General features: G+C 41.0%; 1 protein-coding gene across 1 annotated transcript in view; it reads right to left on the bottom strand.

The window, feature by feature from the left end:
- Positions 1-1563: 1563 nt before the first annotated feature.
- Positions 1564-18113, bottom strand: part of tafa3a (TAFA chemokine like family member 3a) — a 101817-nt gene continuing 85267 nt past the window's right edge. Inside the window, exons 3-5 of the mRNA XM_078249045.1 lie at positions 15891-16040; positions 14941-15065; positions 1564-2292 (exon numbers count right to left, since the gene is read on the bottom strand). Of these exons, the coding sequence (XP_078105171.1) occupies positions 2281-2292; positions 14941-15065; positions 15891-16040 (287 nt within the window). The 3' untranslated portion in view covers positions 1564-2280. The remainder of the gene's footprint in view (positions 2293-14940; positions 15066-15890; positions 16041-18113) is intronic.

Below are 18113 nucleotides of genomic sequence, written 5' to 3'. Positions count from 1 at the left end.
GTTAATTCTCTGATCCAAGGGTAGATTTGTATTATTGTAGATAGAAAGGGTTTTTCCATGGGATTGGATTCATGTCTTCCGTCTATGTTCCTCGGAGCACTGTGGTGGATTGCCTGGTCTGATTAATCTTAATGAATTATGCAAATAGCCTTTATCTCAAATGATTTAGCAGTGTTTCGGTATTGTTTTATTAATGCACTTTTGAGTTACGCTGTATAATCACGTAGCCTTTCCTCAGCCGTTTGCTGTTTGTAATTCATCGCCAGCTCTTTATTAAATCCATGGTGGTCTCCGGCGAATTGCATGCAGGAATGAGAAATTAGTCATTACTGTAATTTAATGATTTCTAACCAAACAAGAGGCAACCTGGATCGCTAACCATAGCAGCTCCCACGTCCCCTTCAGCGCCATTCCCTCGGGTCTGATCTTTTGGAGCGAGCCATCTACATTTTTGCTTAACTAATTATGCTTAGTATAAATAGCATTCTGCAGTGAATGCACCGTTTCAATTACAGACGGAAATTGACTTACAAAATATGAAATTCCCCATAAAGCAGTGATTTGTTTGGAGTCTTTCTCTGCTTCAATGCGTGGAATAATGCAAGCTTAGTAACATTTCTCTGATTATCATTCACACACAGATGGTATGCTGATGTTTGTCTTGAAAATTTTAGAAATGTCTCTTATCACATCAGAGGAGGGACTCCTGTATTATACTGTATGCCAGGGTTTCCTGTCCCTAAGGTACATGTATGTCACATGCAGGGAAAACAAATACATCTGCCTCCTCAGAGCAGCCTGCATCTAGCCTGTGTGGCCACCACAGAGAGGGTGATGGAGCTGCATGTTGATTTCAGTAATCATAGTAACCACAGTATACGGTATGTATGTGTCAAAATGGATGGACATCTCACTTGCCCTTGGACTATACAAATTTGCATGAGTAGCATGGCCACTAGGGCTAAATAATCCTTTTCCACTGTGCTTTGATTTCTGTCTTAGTCCCACCCTCCTGCTCCACGCTACCCAGCCTGAAGGTTTATTTTCTGTAAGCTTTTAATGACACGCACTAACAATCCTTTTGGGATTTCTAGCAGGCAACGCCTTACTGGAAATTATTCGGACCACCACCCACCACCAATCATTGGTTGGGTAGCATTAACTTAACACAATAAAAGCAAGCTCAGATGACGACCACATCTAGTTTTGGAAATGCATTAAATAGGATTAAGGTTGTGTTCAAGTGAGAGCCAATTATAAGTCTCTCCCCGGACCAGATTTCAGATGGCTTTTTGTGAAGTCTGCTCATTTTAAGAAACAGTGCTGTGAGATTTTCCCTTTGTATTTTTGAACATGGCCTATTTTTTACATTTGCTGAATTTCACATTTCAGTTCCATCATGAACCCAACATTTATTTGCTGTGAGTTCTCCTCCACTCTCTCCTTTTTTTTCAAAATTATTTGCTTGACCTGCTAATTTGAAGTCTCAACAGCTCCTTCCTATGCATCATTGTGGCCTGGTTTACAAAAAGCATTAAACACCAAAAACCCAGATTTTCCTGAACAGCAATATCCATTGAGTTAGATTTATTGAGATAATATTAACATTTGTAATCAATGGGTAGTCACCAGGCTTTGAAAACAACAGATACCATTAAAACATTTTGGCTGAACTGAGCTGTGCTGACCCTTCTTCATTACATTTCTTCTAGGTTTTATTGTTGCGGCATCGTCTTTTGTCTTTAAAAACAAGACATGACATCCTAACAAACTTAAGAAAGCCAAACACTTGGTTGATTCAAATCAACAACAAAAAAAGAAAGAGAAGAGGTATCTCTGCTCCATAAGGCTAAAAGGAATGAAAATGCTTATGATCTCACTAGATCTTCAACACAGATATGCATTAAGAGTCCTGGGGCTCTTTGTGGCGAGAAAATAACACAAAAGCTTCACATCACATTTTGTTTTGAGGGTGAATTTTTTTTCTGGTGTAATCCACAGTCTTTTAGTCAATAAATATCTTCATGGTTGAGTCTTCGAGTCCATAGGAATACATCTATAATACAAAGAGACATTTGGTGGGCAGTAGAGTTCAGATACAGCTACTGTTGATGCTCCCTGTTCCTTTTCCTCCATTCGTTCAGTGGAATGTCCGTGATTACTGTCCTTGTTGGTCCCTGGTTTCAGCCAATCCTCAAAACATATGATATCCAAATGTCCTGCAGCGTTGGTCAAAGAAAAACGTCTGGTACCAAACAAGGTTCTCCTGGAAACAGACGACTATCGTGTGACCTAGAAAGAAAGAGAAAGAAAAGAAAAACAGAGGAAGATTGTGTCAGTGACTGAATGGATACTAGGAATAAAAATGGATTGGACTCATTAATGAAGACAAATAGAAATACTAACACTCTCAAAACCAGTGCTAAATGACATGCAATATTACAGAAACCACTGGGAGAGGAGTGGAATAATTAAACCCACTTTACTTATTACAGTTGAGCCCTCTTTAGATAAGCAGAAGTGTGGCAAAAATAAAAAATAAATAAAATAAAATAAAAAGAAGAATATAATATGTTTTATTTCCAGCTCTACTTTAAAATGTGGCTGATTAAAGCAAACTCGTTTTGGGTCTGCACATCTTGCAACTGCCCATCTGTCAAAATTGTGACAGGTTGAAGGTGTATACATTCCTAGCTGGCATGTTTGTAATTCAAACAACTGTGGCGTTACACAGCAAATATAACAAGACGGTGAGGAGCTAGAAGTCAGACGTAATGCATATAACATCATGCTCGATGATTTTCATGCAAACAGGAGGAATATTACTATTCATGATGGCATACTGCTGCCATAAGTATTCTCAGACGTTTTCGTGAATATATTAAATATTGAAAAATGCAGTATGTACTACTCTCACTTTAAGCAGAACTCTAAAAATACTCTGGGAGGTGAATGTTATTCCTTGTAGGTTTGCCCTTTAAAAGTAGAACACAAGTAACTTTTTGACACACACACACACACACACACACACACACACACACACACACACACACACACACAGGTGTTCCTGTGTGAATATTTGCACATTACTGTCATTCAATTAGCAGTTGGCGGGGTCTCACCAGTTGAACCAGCGAGGGGTTTACCACACACAATCAGTCTTCCGAGCGATACGATTCTAATATTTAGTGGCAGTGAGAGTTCTCTGCTGCTTAGAGCTGCAGCTGAAAACACAGTGCTTGCTGTTTGGGGAGCCACAATTTCATTCTCACTTCCATGTGACACTGCTCAGGAATCACGATGTAAGAAAGCATATGAAAATGATTTTGTCTTGCTACTATTGTTGCAGCTCGACAAAGATTTATGCATTATAAGTAAAATTGCGTTATTTGGTCGCAACATTATCAGAGACAAATGGTTTTTAGTGATGGATTTCTGATATTTCTGCTAGTTGATAATTGTTATGTACACACTTTCAATTTTACACGTCCTTAACTTACAGAAAGCATCTGGAGGTCAGTCAACAGTCCAGGAGCTGACTTTGTCGATCAGGAGCTACATACATGCACACTTTGCTCCCAAACGTATTGCACATTTACACAAGTCTCTCTCCGTCCTCTAACAGAAATGTGACAGGGACCCCAGTATAGGGAATAAACACACACAATGGTACAGTTCAATTACTACATTCCAAGCTGCAAGTCATGATACAGCTTGTACAAAGGCTAGTACATCATCTTGTTTTGGTTCAGTAAATGTAAGGCAATGTCCATTATGTCTCGAAAATAAATCCACCTTAGACAGCTATCCATCCCCAACCCTCAACACATTCTGAACAAGCATCAGAGTCCCTGTCAAGCGGAAAGGCTCTGTGGTTCTTTTGCCTTCTGTCCTCTGATTGATAGGAAGTGAAAAGCAGGAGCTGCCAGGGTTATAATTCCTGACATTACCAGCAGGACTATAAAACTAGCTGCTCCCGGACATGCAGAGAAAGAGCGAACAACTGGAGTTGTCCGAGCAGGGGCCTGTGGGGTGTTAATATGTCTGATTTATTGATGCGACTTCATCATGAGGTGAAACGACACCATCATTTTTTATCAGCAATGCCACCGCTGGACATCAAAGAAGAAATTATTTATAGTACTATATGAGGCATGTACAGCAACTGAGTACATTTCACCTATATTATTCATATTCACATATCGCCTTGAAAAATTGTTGTGGCAAACATGTTGGCAAACAGTTGCTTAATTTTAAAGTATGTTATTGTCACTACTGTATAAACTATACTCTTCACATACATGTAGTAATTTGATCTATTACTTTTTAATTAGTGCAACTTTAGGTCACCAAAATGAAGACTTAAGACTTGTTGGACTAAATATACTAAATACTTTAAACCAGAAACCTTTAGAAGTTGAGTTTTCATCTGGCTACGGGCAGGGTTTGAGTAGCCACACACCTAGAATGGTAGTTTATAGGCCTTTCAACATTTAGATGCAGCATTCACAGACCTAAAAGCTTGTAACTGACTTGCAGTTTGCTTTTCCTTGAGACTTGCTTTGACTGAACTCTGGCATTTTGAATAATAAAAAAAGTTAAATATACTGTGTCTTTAATCAACCAAAATTTTACTTAATCTGCGATTCCAAACTGGTGCAGGATAGGTTTGATTTTTCAAGTTCTTTTGATAGAACCGGCATCAATTTTCACAAGTCACTTCACTTGTGAACCTGAGCTGGATCCTCAGCAGAGCCCTCCATTTATTCCTCAGAATGATGTTGACCGTCCAGGAAGCCTGGGCAGAGGTTTCCCTCTAGCATACACAGCCCGTCTCTTGCTGGCTCTCTGTGGGAGGCAGCAGGGCCATGAGCATGGAGCGACCCCCACTGACTCCGAAATCAAAAAAAAGAGTTGAGGTTCTGACGGATTCTACTAGCCACCTGGACCCCTGCTTGTCTGTGCCTCTGTTTCTGCTTTCCTGTGGCTGTGTGAGAGGGCATGAATTATTAACCCGGCTAAAATAAAAAGCTCTGCGCTACGTCCAGGCCTCCTGTAGCCATGAATAATGGAAGAGGCAGCTCAACTACAGGCATTTGGTGAGTCAAACACTTGGGCGTGATGGATGGCTCAGGGCCCAGTGACCCCCCCTCTCCTCACCTACCATCCACTTCAGGTCTACCACACCCTCAAACCCAAAACACACGTCCAGATAACCTGTATTAATCTCTGGAAGTGCTACAGCTGGAGCCCTCCTGCCCTGCTCAGCACATCCCACTTGATGATTTGGCTTCCTGGAGGGATTTTTGTTGTTGTTCGTTTGTCTTTCTCCCGCCTTTGTTTTGCTTCTCGCTGGCCCTTTTGAAGTCATATGCAAGCCCAGCCAGCAAAGTCAGCAAAGTCTCACGGCAGTTCGTGTAAATGTCACGTTATTTTTAAACTATTGATACGTGTTCACGGGGACGTTTTTCTCGTTTTTTACGTGGTGGCCAGCACGAAAATGTTAGGGAGTAGTATAAAAAGCTGAAAATCCACGTAGGGAGGCTGGTCGGGGCAAACAACACAGGATTTTCACCAGGGCGAGCCGGGGTCGCGTCCCGCGTGTGGCGTTTTGTTTCCCGTAGTCTTCCTAATCACAACCGTTCCGTTGTCGCGCGTCCGCCGCGGCCGTCTCCCGGCGTGAGGCGCCCTTTCCCTGTAGTGTTTTTCCTAAACCCAACCTCCGCCATCCCGGTATTGTCGCGCGCCCCCCCGCGACCGCCTCCCGGCATATGGTGCGTCCTTTTCGGCCGTCTCCCGGCATGTGAGGCGTCCTTTCCCCGTAGGGTATTTCGTGCTGGCCACCACGTAAAAAACATCCCCGTGAACTAGGACTGAAACGATTCCTCGAATACCTGGAATAATTCGATTACAAAAAATCCCCGATGCAAAATGATTTGCCTCGAAGCTTCGTTAAATCAATGTTACCAACGTTGTATTGCTGACGGACGGTGTTTCCACACGGATCATTATTATTGTCGCACACCAGACGCTGCTCAGTCTGCTGGCGACACATGCCAGAGCGTAAATAGTGAGGGGCTAAGAGAAGAGACAGGATGGAGAAAACGACAGAAAGTGTCCAAAGTTTCAAACGTAATTAAAAGGAGAACTCTGTACAGTGTGTCTACTGAAAAACCGAACTAGCTTACCACAATAATAGCACGACGTCAATGCTTCAGCATCTTAACAGAAAACATTTCTCATCCATTCCACAAAGCGGACCCGACAAAAGTAAATCACGGAGTTGTATGGACGATGAAACTACACCAAACACACCAACTACCAAAAACAAAGGCAAGAAAATACATAGCAGTGACCACAATTTGATCTAAAGAGCCGACTTGTTGACTATCCCTTCAGAGAAACAGCTGATTGTTGCGCACCATTTTCTCTCACTCTCTCTCTTCACGGAGAAACAGCTGATCAACGATCTACTAGCATAAGTGTAACAGAGCTGTGTAGCATTGTAATCAAATATATAAATTAAAATAGATTGAGTATAATTAATATTTACATATATGCCTATGTACAGATCAGTCTCAGGATGGAACTTGTAGTTCTGAAAGTTAAGTTGCACAACTTAAGGTCATGTTTATGTATGTTTAATGTATGCCTTAGTGTGAGGTTGATGTCATTTCAGAAAATGTTTTCTTTAAAAATTTTACAATGTAATATGGCACTTAAATGCACTTCATACGTTTAGTTTTTTGAGAGATAGTGTAAACAATGTAGGCAACAAAAATGTAGCTTTTTCCGAAAATTTAACCAAACTATTGTTTTTATTACTCTTCGATAAAACAAAAGTATTTCTTATCCGATTACTCGATTAATCGATGGCTAAAATAAAAAGCTCTGCGCTGCGTCCAGGCCTCCTGTAGCCATGAATAATGGAAGAGGCAGCTCAACTACAGGCATTTGGTGAGTCAAAGACTTGGGCGTGATGGATGGCTCAGGGCCCAGTGACCCCCCCTCTCCTCACCTAACATCCAGAATAATCGGTAGAATACTCGATTACTAAAATAATCGATAGCTGCAGCCCTACCGTGAACACTTATCAATAGATTAAAAATAACGTGACATTTACACGAACTGCTGTGAGACTGGGTTGGAAGTTAACCATGAAGTTGTATTTGACGTTACATGTGAAGTTGGATGTGGTTCTGAAATATAAGCAAATAATAATGCACATTAATAAGCATCTGACTTACTATGAACATTATTTACCAAAAACTAAATGTTATAGCCACCAGCATATAACAAGAAACAATACTAAGAATTACATTAATTTCTCTGTAATAATTAACATAAATGTAAAATATTGCTCAGTAATACAAACTGAGAATAAGCCACATCTATTACAGCACACATATCCATAACGGAGCAAACTGTGTAATACACCTTTAATAGCTAAGCACGTGGCTCCACAGCGCTAGTCTGTTTACTGGTGATTGCACCTTGCTAGCAAACACAACCTGCATATCAACACGTGGCTGCACAAGTAATATTAAACAATCTGCACATCTATCAGCTATGCAATAAGAAACACAGCAACAGTAATATTATCAAGGCGATAATATCTCTCTCTCACTCCAAATAAATGTCATGTCGTAACACGGGCTAAACTTATCCACATCGTAGCAAAACACTTACTGAAATATGAATAAACACAGCTTTAACGTTTACACAGATAATGAGGCAGTAAAACCCATGACAGTTTAGCAAGCTACAGAATAGTTTTAACTTACGTTCTGGGCTACACACATCACTTCAACAAAGTCAAATCAAAGTCCGAAAACGGGAAAGGAATGATAAAGAAAAAAGTCTGTTTACAGCTCCTGTCTGAGCGCGAGTGATTGGCAGGAGATCAAAGCGGTGACTCTCGTCACTGATTGGTCAATCATCTCAGGAGCGAGAGCAAGCTATGGCCTTTTTTACAAGGCTGATAAATGTCCTGAGCGCTGTCATCTCCTCCTTCCGCCATGATTCCAACTTCAAGAAACGCACTGTAGGCTACGCAGTGCGCCCGCGCAGCAACTTCAGGAGACTCGGAACTCGGAACACGCGGTTTCCACACCGTGGTAATCAACCGTGATAATGATATTTTAAATGAAAACGGTAATTGTTATCATCAACAGTTTTACCATGGTTTACCTTACACCGGTCGACAAACAATCAAAACCGGGCACCACCCTGGAACTTCAGGGGCCAATAACCGAACTGTGAAACAGTCTCATTAGGTGGTGTTCCCTTTAAAATACCGATCTGAATTAATTTGATTAATTTATCTGGTATATTCTAAAGGAACAAAGGGAAGGGTGAATTCAAGCAACGACCTGTTTAACCAGCTGGTTATTACAATAAGTACACAAATAATCACAGACAACTACTATTTACGGTATAACAGAATTTATTTAAAGCCCATGTAGCAGGTTAACCACCACTGTTGATTAATGGGTACATAAAGCACTCAACATATGTATATCATTGTTAAAAATGTCTCCAAATAGTGTTAAAGGCCAGTTTTTGTTGTTTTTGGTATTATTGGGTTTTTTAACGCAATTCGGTGATGACGTCACGTTGGGGAGACGTGCCTCAGCCTAGTACTAGAACTATGGTGACTGACTGGGATGAGGAAGAGGTGTTTTTACTGTCAGTGAATAGCACCGAGTGCAAGTCAAGGTTTTCTTTATATCTAGTGACAGTGATCATGTCGTTAGTTCAGATAAGTACTGGTAATCTAGCTAGATCTAGAAATAGAAGGCATCATGCTAGCTATGGGCTAACTTGCCAGTCAGTCCCACCTGTGAAATCTCCCGACATTGTAAACACATTTTCGATTAGATATCTCACGTTTTGATGGTAGCCTACTAGCTCCAGTAACAACATATTTGCCTAGTGTTTATTTATTACTTGGATGGGGGTGCTGTTCGGCTTTTCACAAGTTTAGACAGCTAGCTAACGCTACGCCGACGTTTTGCTAACGTTAACGCAACAGCGTTAGCTTAGACAGCTAGGTAAATATTACGACTGCCTTTGGAGTTTCCTATATCTGCGTCCACGTTGTCAACTTAAGACATGTGGCGTTAGTGCTCCTTTTGTACCATAATTGTATTGAATGAAATGTTAAGCTTCGCTCCTATGAGATGGGTGGATTTTTGTTACGTTACACACAAAGCTAACTGGCTATAGTTAGCCTGTGCGTATGCTAGTGGAATTAGCTAACGTTGCGTAGCAAGCCAGCAGCTTCGGCAGTAGTTTCGGCGAGCTAACCACGAATGCTAACACATCCACAAGCGTCTCTATTTCAAACATCACTGCAGGTTGACTGCTTTTAGCAGCAGAGGTTGATTGTGGGCGACAATACTGTCGTGGTTGGCTCACCGAAACTACTGCCGATTGCCGAAGTTGCTGGCTGGTTACGCAACGTTAGCTAATTCCGCTCGCATACATATAGGCTAACTATAGCCAGTTAGCTTTAAAAACCCACCCATCTCGTAGGAGCGAAGCTTAACATTTCATTCAATAAAATTATGGTACAAAAGGAGCACTAACGCAACATGTCTTATGTTGACAACGTGGATGCAGATATAGGAAACTCCGAAGGCAGTCATAATATTTACCTAGCTAGCAGTCTAGGCTAACGCTGTTGCGCTAACGTTAGCAAACGTCAGCGTAGCTAGCTGTCTAAACTTGTGAAAAGCCGAACAGCATCCCCGTCCAAGCTGTGTTTCACTTTCCCTCCAATATTATTATGCACATAATAATGACACATGGACTCGGTCGAGACCAAAAGCTATATTTTGCAACACCAGTGGCACAGACCGAGACCATAAACGGTGAACAGACAGGGCTTTCGTCTGTCATCTCCCCAACGTGACATAATGCAACGCATTGTGGGGGAAAAGAGAATCATTGCAAACCGCTGTAAAATAGTACTACTTTTTCGTATTTTATTCCATTTTGTGATATCCATTGTATTTGATGTTGTTGGGTAACAGTTTAAATGTTTATTACCAACAAGCAAATTGCGCAAATGCATTAGAAAATAAACCCTGCAACATGGGCTTTAACTTCAAAATCATCAATGGCCAATCAATAATCCTTCGATCAATTAAAACCAATATACCCTTTTTAAACTACAACAAAAAGCAAACAAGACATGTCTGTGTGTGTGTGTGTGTGTGTGTGTGTGTGTGTGTGTGTGTGTGTGTGTGTGTGTGTGAAAAAAGGGGGGGGAGGTGACGAGATGTAGTCTAGCCCAAAGACTACAAAAATGGCTACTCCTGTGAGCTGCACAAAACTATTTAGCCTCACGACGGGCGGTAGTGGTGCTAGGTGTAGCGCCGGGTAGCTAGGGCTAGCCGGTTAGCTTTCAGGCTAACGTCTTACAGACCCCAGGAACACACTAGCTACTTCGCTATGTACTAGCTGTGTAGCTATTCGACGCATGTGTCTGTGTGTGTGTCAAGAGGAAGAGAGAGAGAGAGAGAGAGAGAGAGAGAGAGAGAGAGAGATGGAGGGAAAACACACTTGGAATAAAGAAAAGGCACCTTGAGTCTTGATTTTTCAGGTTCTGACAGTGATCACCCTCTCATTCAGTACAGTAGCTAACTTCTTTCCCAGCGGGAGGAAAGCAATGTAGAATTTATAGTTTTAAACCAGCAGTAGTCAAACACAGCATATATCAACAGTATCGTGATCAAATCATACATTCACAGAAAATAATGGGACATGCGGTCTCGATCACAGATTAATAATCAGACGTGCACCCGTAGCACATTATTAATCAAACACATTAATGGTAAACAATGGCAACATTAGCCTTTACACATTAATAAACATACTATGTTCTATCTTTGCCCAGAACACTAAGCCTTACTGTATGTTGTCGTCCATCAGTCCATAGGTTTCCACGGAAAAATAGAACAAAGTTAATCACTTGTCAATGATTAACTAGAAATTCCTCCTCAGGGCAGTGGAGGGAAAAACAGTTCAGGTCGACTGTTTACGAAAACGGTGTCTCTGTTGTCCGATTTTCTTCTAGAAAATGGTGTCATCTCCTGCCTTGGGAAGGAACGTGTTTTTGTGGAACATGTGTACGTTTAAAAGTTGTTTTAGTTGTGCAACAGAAAACTCATATTGGACAGATAGTCTAGCTAGCTTTCTCAATTTACCATTCAGAGATCTGAGGAGCAGTTAACCATAGTCCTTATAAATCCACCGGAGTTTAAAATTCCAACACAAAGAAAGCGGAAGGAAATGGAAATCGGCATCCAGCGGAATTTCCTGTGGCACCGGTGCAATCCCGGAAGTGGAACATCGAAGATAAATACTCTTGACTATTCACCAGAAGACGCAGCAATCAGGTCCACTGTTAAACTTATGTTGCATATTGCACGATTCGAGGGTGACGCTGTGTAAAGCTAATACTTTAAATATAACGTGATAATCAATCACACAATCAAAAAGTTAAGGCTATAGTGCGTAGTTTCTGCCTCCCCCATGAGGAATTCTAAGTAATGAAAACAAAACTGTTGCGTCCACGTGATACAGCCTTCCACAATCTTCTGAACATAGCCATACTGAGAAATACAGAGAGAGTTGTGTCGAGCTAAAAGCCTTAATTAGCTTTGGCAATGGCTTGAACGTAACGAACTAAAGCTTCAAACTCAACCCAGGTTGCAACTGCAAACGGAGACAAAATACACAGAGCGACCTATAACACTCGGGCCCCGCCTAGTGGAAAAGTCCTGTTATTCTTATCCGCTCCAAAATTAAATGGGCTCTTTCTTGGCCTTCCTTTCCTATACCCATCAGCTAAGTTTCATGAAAACCGGGCCAGTAGTTTTTACATAATCCTGATGATGGACAAACAAACCATCAAACAAACAAACAGACTGACAAACCGAAAACATAACCTTTTCGGTGGAGGTATTAATATCAGAAATAAACTTTCAGAGAGTACAAGCCCATACAGAGCCTGTACGAGCAAGCGGAAAGAATCACTGCAGACTCTCAACACCCTCTCTTTCCTGAATATGAACTTCTGCCATCAGGAAGAAGATTCCTTGTGCCGAGATGTAAAACAAGCAGACTAAAGTTATCGTTTATTCCAACGTCTATCAAGCTGCTGAACTCCAATAGTAAATCTTAGCACAACAGAGCAAAAGTGCAATAAATACACCACCAAATTTGCACTTTGATTTGTTACTACTTAAGATGTCGTATTGTCTGTGCAGTCATATGTGTCCTTTTATGTCCTAAGATGCTTCGTTGATCTTATGTTTATGTTATGTTGATTTTAGAATGTTTTTTCTGTTACATGTTTGTGTTGTGAAGCAACAGATTGTAGCACTATGTCCAAGACAAATTTCCCCTCGGGGGCAATAAAGTTTATTCTATTTTATTCTATAACAATTCTCAGTTGGTGGTTTAGGGGAGAAATGAGATATGGATGCATAGCCTACAGCACATGACAACTGAACAAATGGAAAATCAATGATCACCTCTGTAATAAACAGTGTGATTGTAAAAGAGTTCATCAGTAAAATTGGGAAGCGCAGCCTCTGGGGAACTGAGCCGAGATCCAGCTCACATGTCTCCATCTCCTGTCATGTCTCAAGTCAGAGCAGGCTTGTAAAATAACATGTCACGTTATTTTTAATCTATTAATACGTGTTCACGGGGACGTTTTTCTCGTTTTTTACGTGGTGGCCAGCACGAAATACCCTACGGGGAAAGGACGCCTCACATGCCGGGAGACGGCCGAAATGGACGCCCCATATGCCGGGAGGCGGCCGCTCGACAATAACGGGATGGCGGAGGTTGGGTTTAGGAAAAACACTACGGGGAAAGGGCGCCTCACACACCGGGAGACGGCCGCGGGGGACAGCCACAATAACGGGATGGCTGTGATTAGGAAGACTATGGGAAACAAAACGCCACACGCGGGACACGATCCCGGCGGATTTTCAGCTTTTTATACTACTCCCTACCATTTTCCTGCTGTGACCACGAAATATGCTTCCCATTGAAATACATTACTTCACATTTTCGTGCTGCCCACCATGTAAAAACGAGAAAAACGTCCCCGTGAACACCTATCAATAGATTAAAAATAACGTGACATTTACACAAACTGCTGTGAGACTGGGCTGTAACTTCATGTTGGAGTAGTAAATAAATCTTCCTGGATCTCAAAGTCAGACATCTCTGGTTGAAGTTCTTACCGGACACCCTACAGCGGGCTAGTGTTTCAGTAGCCAGTTTTCAATAGTTTTTACAAGCCTACTGCCTATATTTTTACACTTTTTGAAACTATTTCAGCTTGTGTAGGCCTATCAGTGCTTTCTGAACATATTAAACACACTTTTAAAAATACCGCAATAATACCGAAAACCGTGATAATTTTTGTCACTATAACCGTGAGGTTACATTTTCATACCGTTACATCCCTAACACCAAAGGGGTACCCAGAGCGTTCAGAAGTGACGTCCAGACCAAGCGGCCGTATTCGACGAGTTGGGAGTGAGAATATGTTGGATATGAAGGTCATATTATGTGCTGTGCTTAGTTTGCCTAAAGCTGCAATGTTCATGATGTTATATCAGTCTAATAATTTGATATCTATACATATGTATGTGATAATAAAGTTGAGTTCAAGTGAATCAATGTTCTTTCAACCCTGCAATTCAGATGTTTGTGAAATTATACAGTAGGACCATGCAGAAACAAGGCAAATGTCTTGTTGCATATATTAAAGTGACACATCATGTATATTCATAAATCATTTTGACACTAAATATTCTGTTTTGTAGTTAGGCTCTGTGTTAATACAAGCGCAGATTCAGCTTATGATGAAAACGCTGAAAATGATTAATGATTATTCAGGAGAGCATTGGCGTCATAGAAAAGCCATCAAACTACAGTATATTTTTGAGTGCCTATCACTTTTCAATCAAATTTGTGAAATTGCAATTTAATTGCCCGGTTTGTCAGTCTGAAATAACAAGCTTGACAAAACAATCTTCATAAATATCATAATGGAATATATTTATAAAAGCTTGTACAGTATAAATTATATTATATATATTGTATATTATTACGGCGGGATAGTCACTGTGTGGTTGCTACGTATCAGATGTTTCACTTACTGTTTATTGAAGAACAACTAAAATAGTAGGAGGCAAGCTCGACACACCTGACGTGATGACGCAAGGGAGTTTTCTCGTGTCTCTTTAAACAGCACATGATGGGCAGTTAGTTTTTCAAACCATGCTAAAATCATATATATATCTATCTACTATCACAAAATCCTGTGGTTTGCTTTCACACCACAGACCAACTGCAACCCCCCAAAAAAATGGATGTCTTGATTTTGGTTTGTCCTGCTCTATCCCCCTGTGTTGCCTGTTCTCTTCCAAACTGTGCACAATTAGCTGTGGAGCTCCCTGATTGCTGACAACCCGATCTACTTGGCTCTACCAAATTAACAACTTAAGTAAAAATACAATAAACTGACTGTTTTAGACTACCACAACAAATTGCAAGACGTAGCTAAGTAGATAGCTGAACTAAACTCACCCCTTCCTATTGTTGCAAGGCGATCGCTTTACGAAAACACTTCATTGACCCTCCCCTGTGAGTCACGTCTTCCTCTCCTGATGCCTCCCACTCTGTCTGCTCTGCTTCATCTCTCATCTGAAGTTGATAAAAAGACATCCCCTCCAGTGCCCTCTTGTTTCCTTCTTTTTCGAATACTTATCTAGCCCTTCCTCATTATTCTCGGGTTATATATCTTTACAACTATTATCCAAGGCCATGGCCAGACTTTTACGCATCATAATTTCAGAATAGCTAGCATCTACCTTCAAATAGTGACTGTTTGTGAATGTAACCCACCTTGGTTGTCTTAACTTTGTTTCCTGTACTGCAGCTCCATCCTTTGAGATCTGGCAGCACTTTACACTCTTCCCCATCCATGCAGGGATGCATCTGGCACCACCACTTCTGTGCAACTATGGATGCTGTGAGGAAAATAAAAGACAGTAAATAAAAAAATGTAGGTACTGGAGGAAATTAGCAACATGCTGTTTGAAAGTGTAGCAAGGTTCTGCCCTGTGTTGAAGTTTCTATAAAAATCACAGTGATTGAAGAGAGTGTCTTTTGATCTCTGGCTGACATAGGAGACCTGTCAGTCCTGCCCCGGTGTGTTTTCAGGTTTGAATTACAGGGCATTGGTCAATGTCAAGCCGATGAGTGTTGTGAACAGGTGCGTGCATTGTGAGGAGGGTGAATGTTAGTATGTAGGAGGGATGGTAAAACAAAGTGCAGCAGAGGTTAACGCGTCAAGGTCTGAAGTTGCTCCGAGGAAGCCTATAGGGGAGAAACAGCTTCCCCTGACATTTCTAAAGTGGAAAAGAGAACTGTCAAACTCTAGGAAGTCCCTGTCGCAGCCATTACAGTTAAAAGAGGAGATGAGGATCGATTCACCTGTAACTGAGGCTACTTTTGACATGATATTAAATGACCTGGCCTTCTGTCTACTCGGCTGAACACAGGGTCTGATATGGCCTCGACAACAGACAAAGGGGTGATTGAATGAACTGGTGGGCGATTTGATTTTGAGGATTATAAAGCCTTTGAGACACAGCAGCAGGATAACGGAAATTTCAACACTCTTTTTTTGTCTTCTTTCATACAATAAACCTCTCATTCCCAAATAATCAGTGAAAAAAGCACCAGAGTCACAGTGACAGGTGTGACAGTGTTTGCACCGTTCCGCTTTTTTTACCCTATTCAGAAGTCAGTCTCAAATCCTTTCCCAAACTATAATAAGAAGCTTGGCATACCGTCTACACAAGATGGAGCCGCTCTTGTTGTTCCCGCCACCTGTCCAGGGAAGCAGGAGCACTTGACAGTCTGGGATCTCTCTTCGATCTTGTTCTTGTTGCAGCATCGGTGTGCGGCAATTACCTCACAGGTTCCTGCTTTTACATGAACTGGAAGCACAAACAAACACAATGGTTAGAACGCATGGGATGGCCCTCTGCGACAGTAATTCCACCTTGTAACCAACGCATTAGAGCAACAAATACAGTAATACAACATCATATGTATGCTTGTAAATATGGGTTGTGTCTTTTCTTTTATGTAAAACAGTTGTTAAATGCTTTGTGCTTTTTGATTGTTTGATAAGGCTTGCGTTACTCTGAATCCCATGAAAAGACCATAACCAACAGTGTTAGCATTAGCCTCTTTCTGACTTCCCTGTCTGTGTCACTCAGCTGCAAGCCCATGTGTTTTTACTGAACACACTTCTTTTAAAAAGGGGTTCACAAATATAGAATTACAATTTTAAAAAAGGCAAAGTAATTTTGTAAAACAGCTGGGCACCTTAGTTTTTAACAAACATGACTCAAACATAAGTAAAAAATGCATTTGTTGGGAACTATTTTTATCTGTGGATTTATACACATTACTGGATATTAACAGCACCAGCACAGCGTATAATGAGTTGTTTTACAATAAAACCCCCATTCATAATACTGATAGGGTATGTCACCCAGTGCAACCGTGTGGCTCATTGATGTGTTTTCAGTTGGTTTTGGACAACAAAGGAGGTCTACAGCACAGCGGAATAACCCCGATTCTCTGACCGTGTCTGTGCTGCGTTCCGGTTTTGTTCCGTCCTCTGCCACGCGCCATACCACACCGGGAGCGCCTCAGAAGCGGAGCGTCTTGCTGCCCGACTTGCAGATTTTATTGTCTCTACAAGTACTTTACAGAACAATCACATGTTTATTAAGCTAGTATCTACCTTCCACTCCAAGCTCTCATGTAATTAAACTTCATGTTTTCTCTTTTCTGGTGTTGTCCTTAAAAAAGATCTGTGATGTCTATTATGTTTTTCCACCTCCAAGATTAATCTCTCGTCTTCCGTGGCGTTGTAGAGGAGACGTATACGATATTGGAGGGTGTGTTTTGGTAAATTGACTAGATACTCTCGCGTTTTCACTTCCTGCCCGGCTGTCAGAACGGCCTGCAGCTCGCTTCAAAACAGACCTGGCGCTTATCTTTAGCAGAGTGGAGAGCCGTTTCATGCGAAATAGGGGTAAGATACAGTACAGTCATGTGAACAAATTAGGACACCCATGCTAAAGTTGACTAAAAAGAGGAATAAAAAAAATCATCTTTAGGAAACTGATCTTAATTCCTTAATTAAAAAAAATCCAATCTTTAAGGACACCAATTTTCTTTGTGAATGAATAATGTATCGTAAATATATAAATGTTCTTCCTTAAAATACAGGGGGCATAAGTAAGTACACCCCTATGTTAAATTCCCATAGAGGCAGGCAGATGTTTATTTTTAAAGGCCAGTTATTTCATGGATCCAGGATACTATGCATCCTGATAAAGTTCCCTTGGCCTTTGGAATTAAAATATCCCCACATCATCACATGCCCTTCACCATACCTAGAGATTGGCATGGTTTTATTTCAGTTAGACTAATAGCTGGTTTGATTTGCATTGAGAGATGATCTTATGAAAAATACCCCATGCCAGGACACCATACCTAGAGACTGGCTGAGGGCATTTGTCTCTCAGCACAGTCTTGTTTCAAACATCCAAACACAATAGCTACTTGAAATCCAGGTCATCCCACAGGTGGAGCAGCCCCACCTGCCCACGTATCCTTGAGCAACATACTTAATCCACTGACCCTGCACCCCAACCAGAGGACGAAAAGAGAATTTCAAAATTCAACATCAAAAACACACCTACTTCTAGAAAATGACTTGATTAACATCACTAAACTGCTTATTTATGTGTAAGAACATTACAATATCAATTACAAGGACACTGTTTTCACTGCCATTAAGTTAAATCAAACATCAATACTGCTCTCTATTTTATATTCATTACTTTTCTGCATAGGCTCATCACTCATTCTGGGCATGTTTGTCTATTTATACGTAAAAAAAAAAAAAAAGAAGCATTTGAATAGTTTTGACATTCCTTTCAGATAAGCTTTAATTATGCCTTTAAAGATTTTCAATTTGGAACTTGACT

The sequence above is a fragment of the Sander vitreus genome, chromosome 4 (genome assembly GCF_031162955.1).
Source record: "Sander vitreus isolate 19-12246 chromosome 4, sanVit1, whole genome shotgun sequence".
NCBI lineage: Eukaryota > Metazoa > Chordata > Actinopteri > Perciformes > Percidae > Sander > Sander vitreus.
Note: the sequence above shows the minus strand (reverse complement) of the source record. Positions and strands in the feature narration are given on the sequence as shown.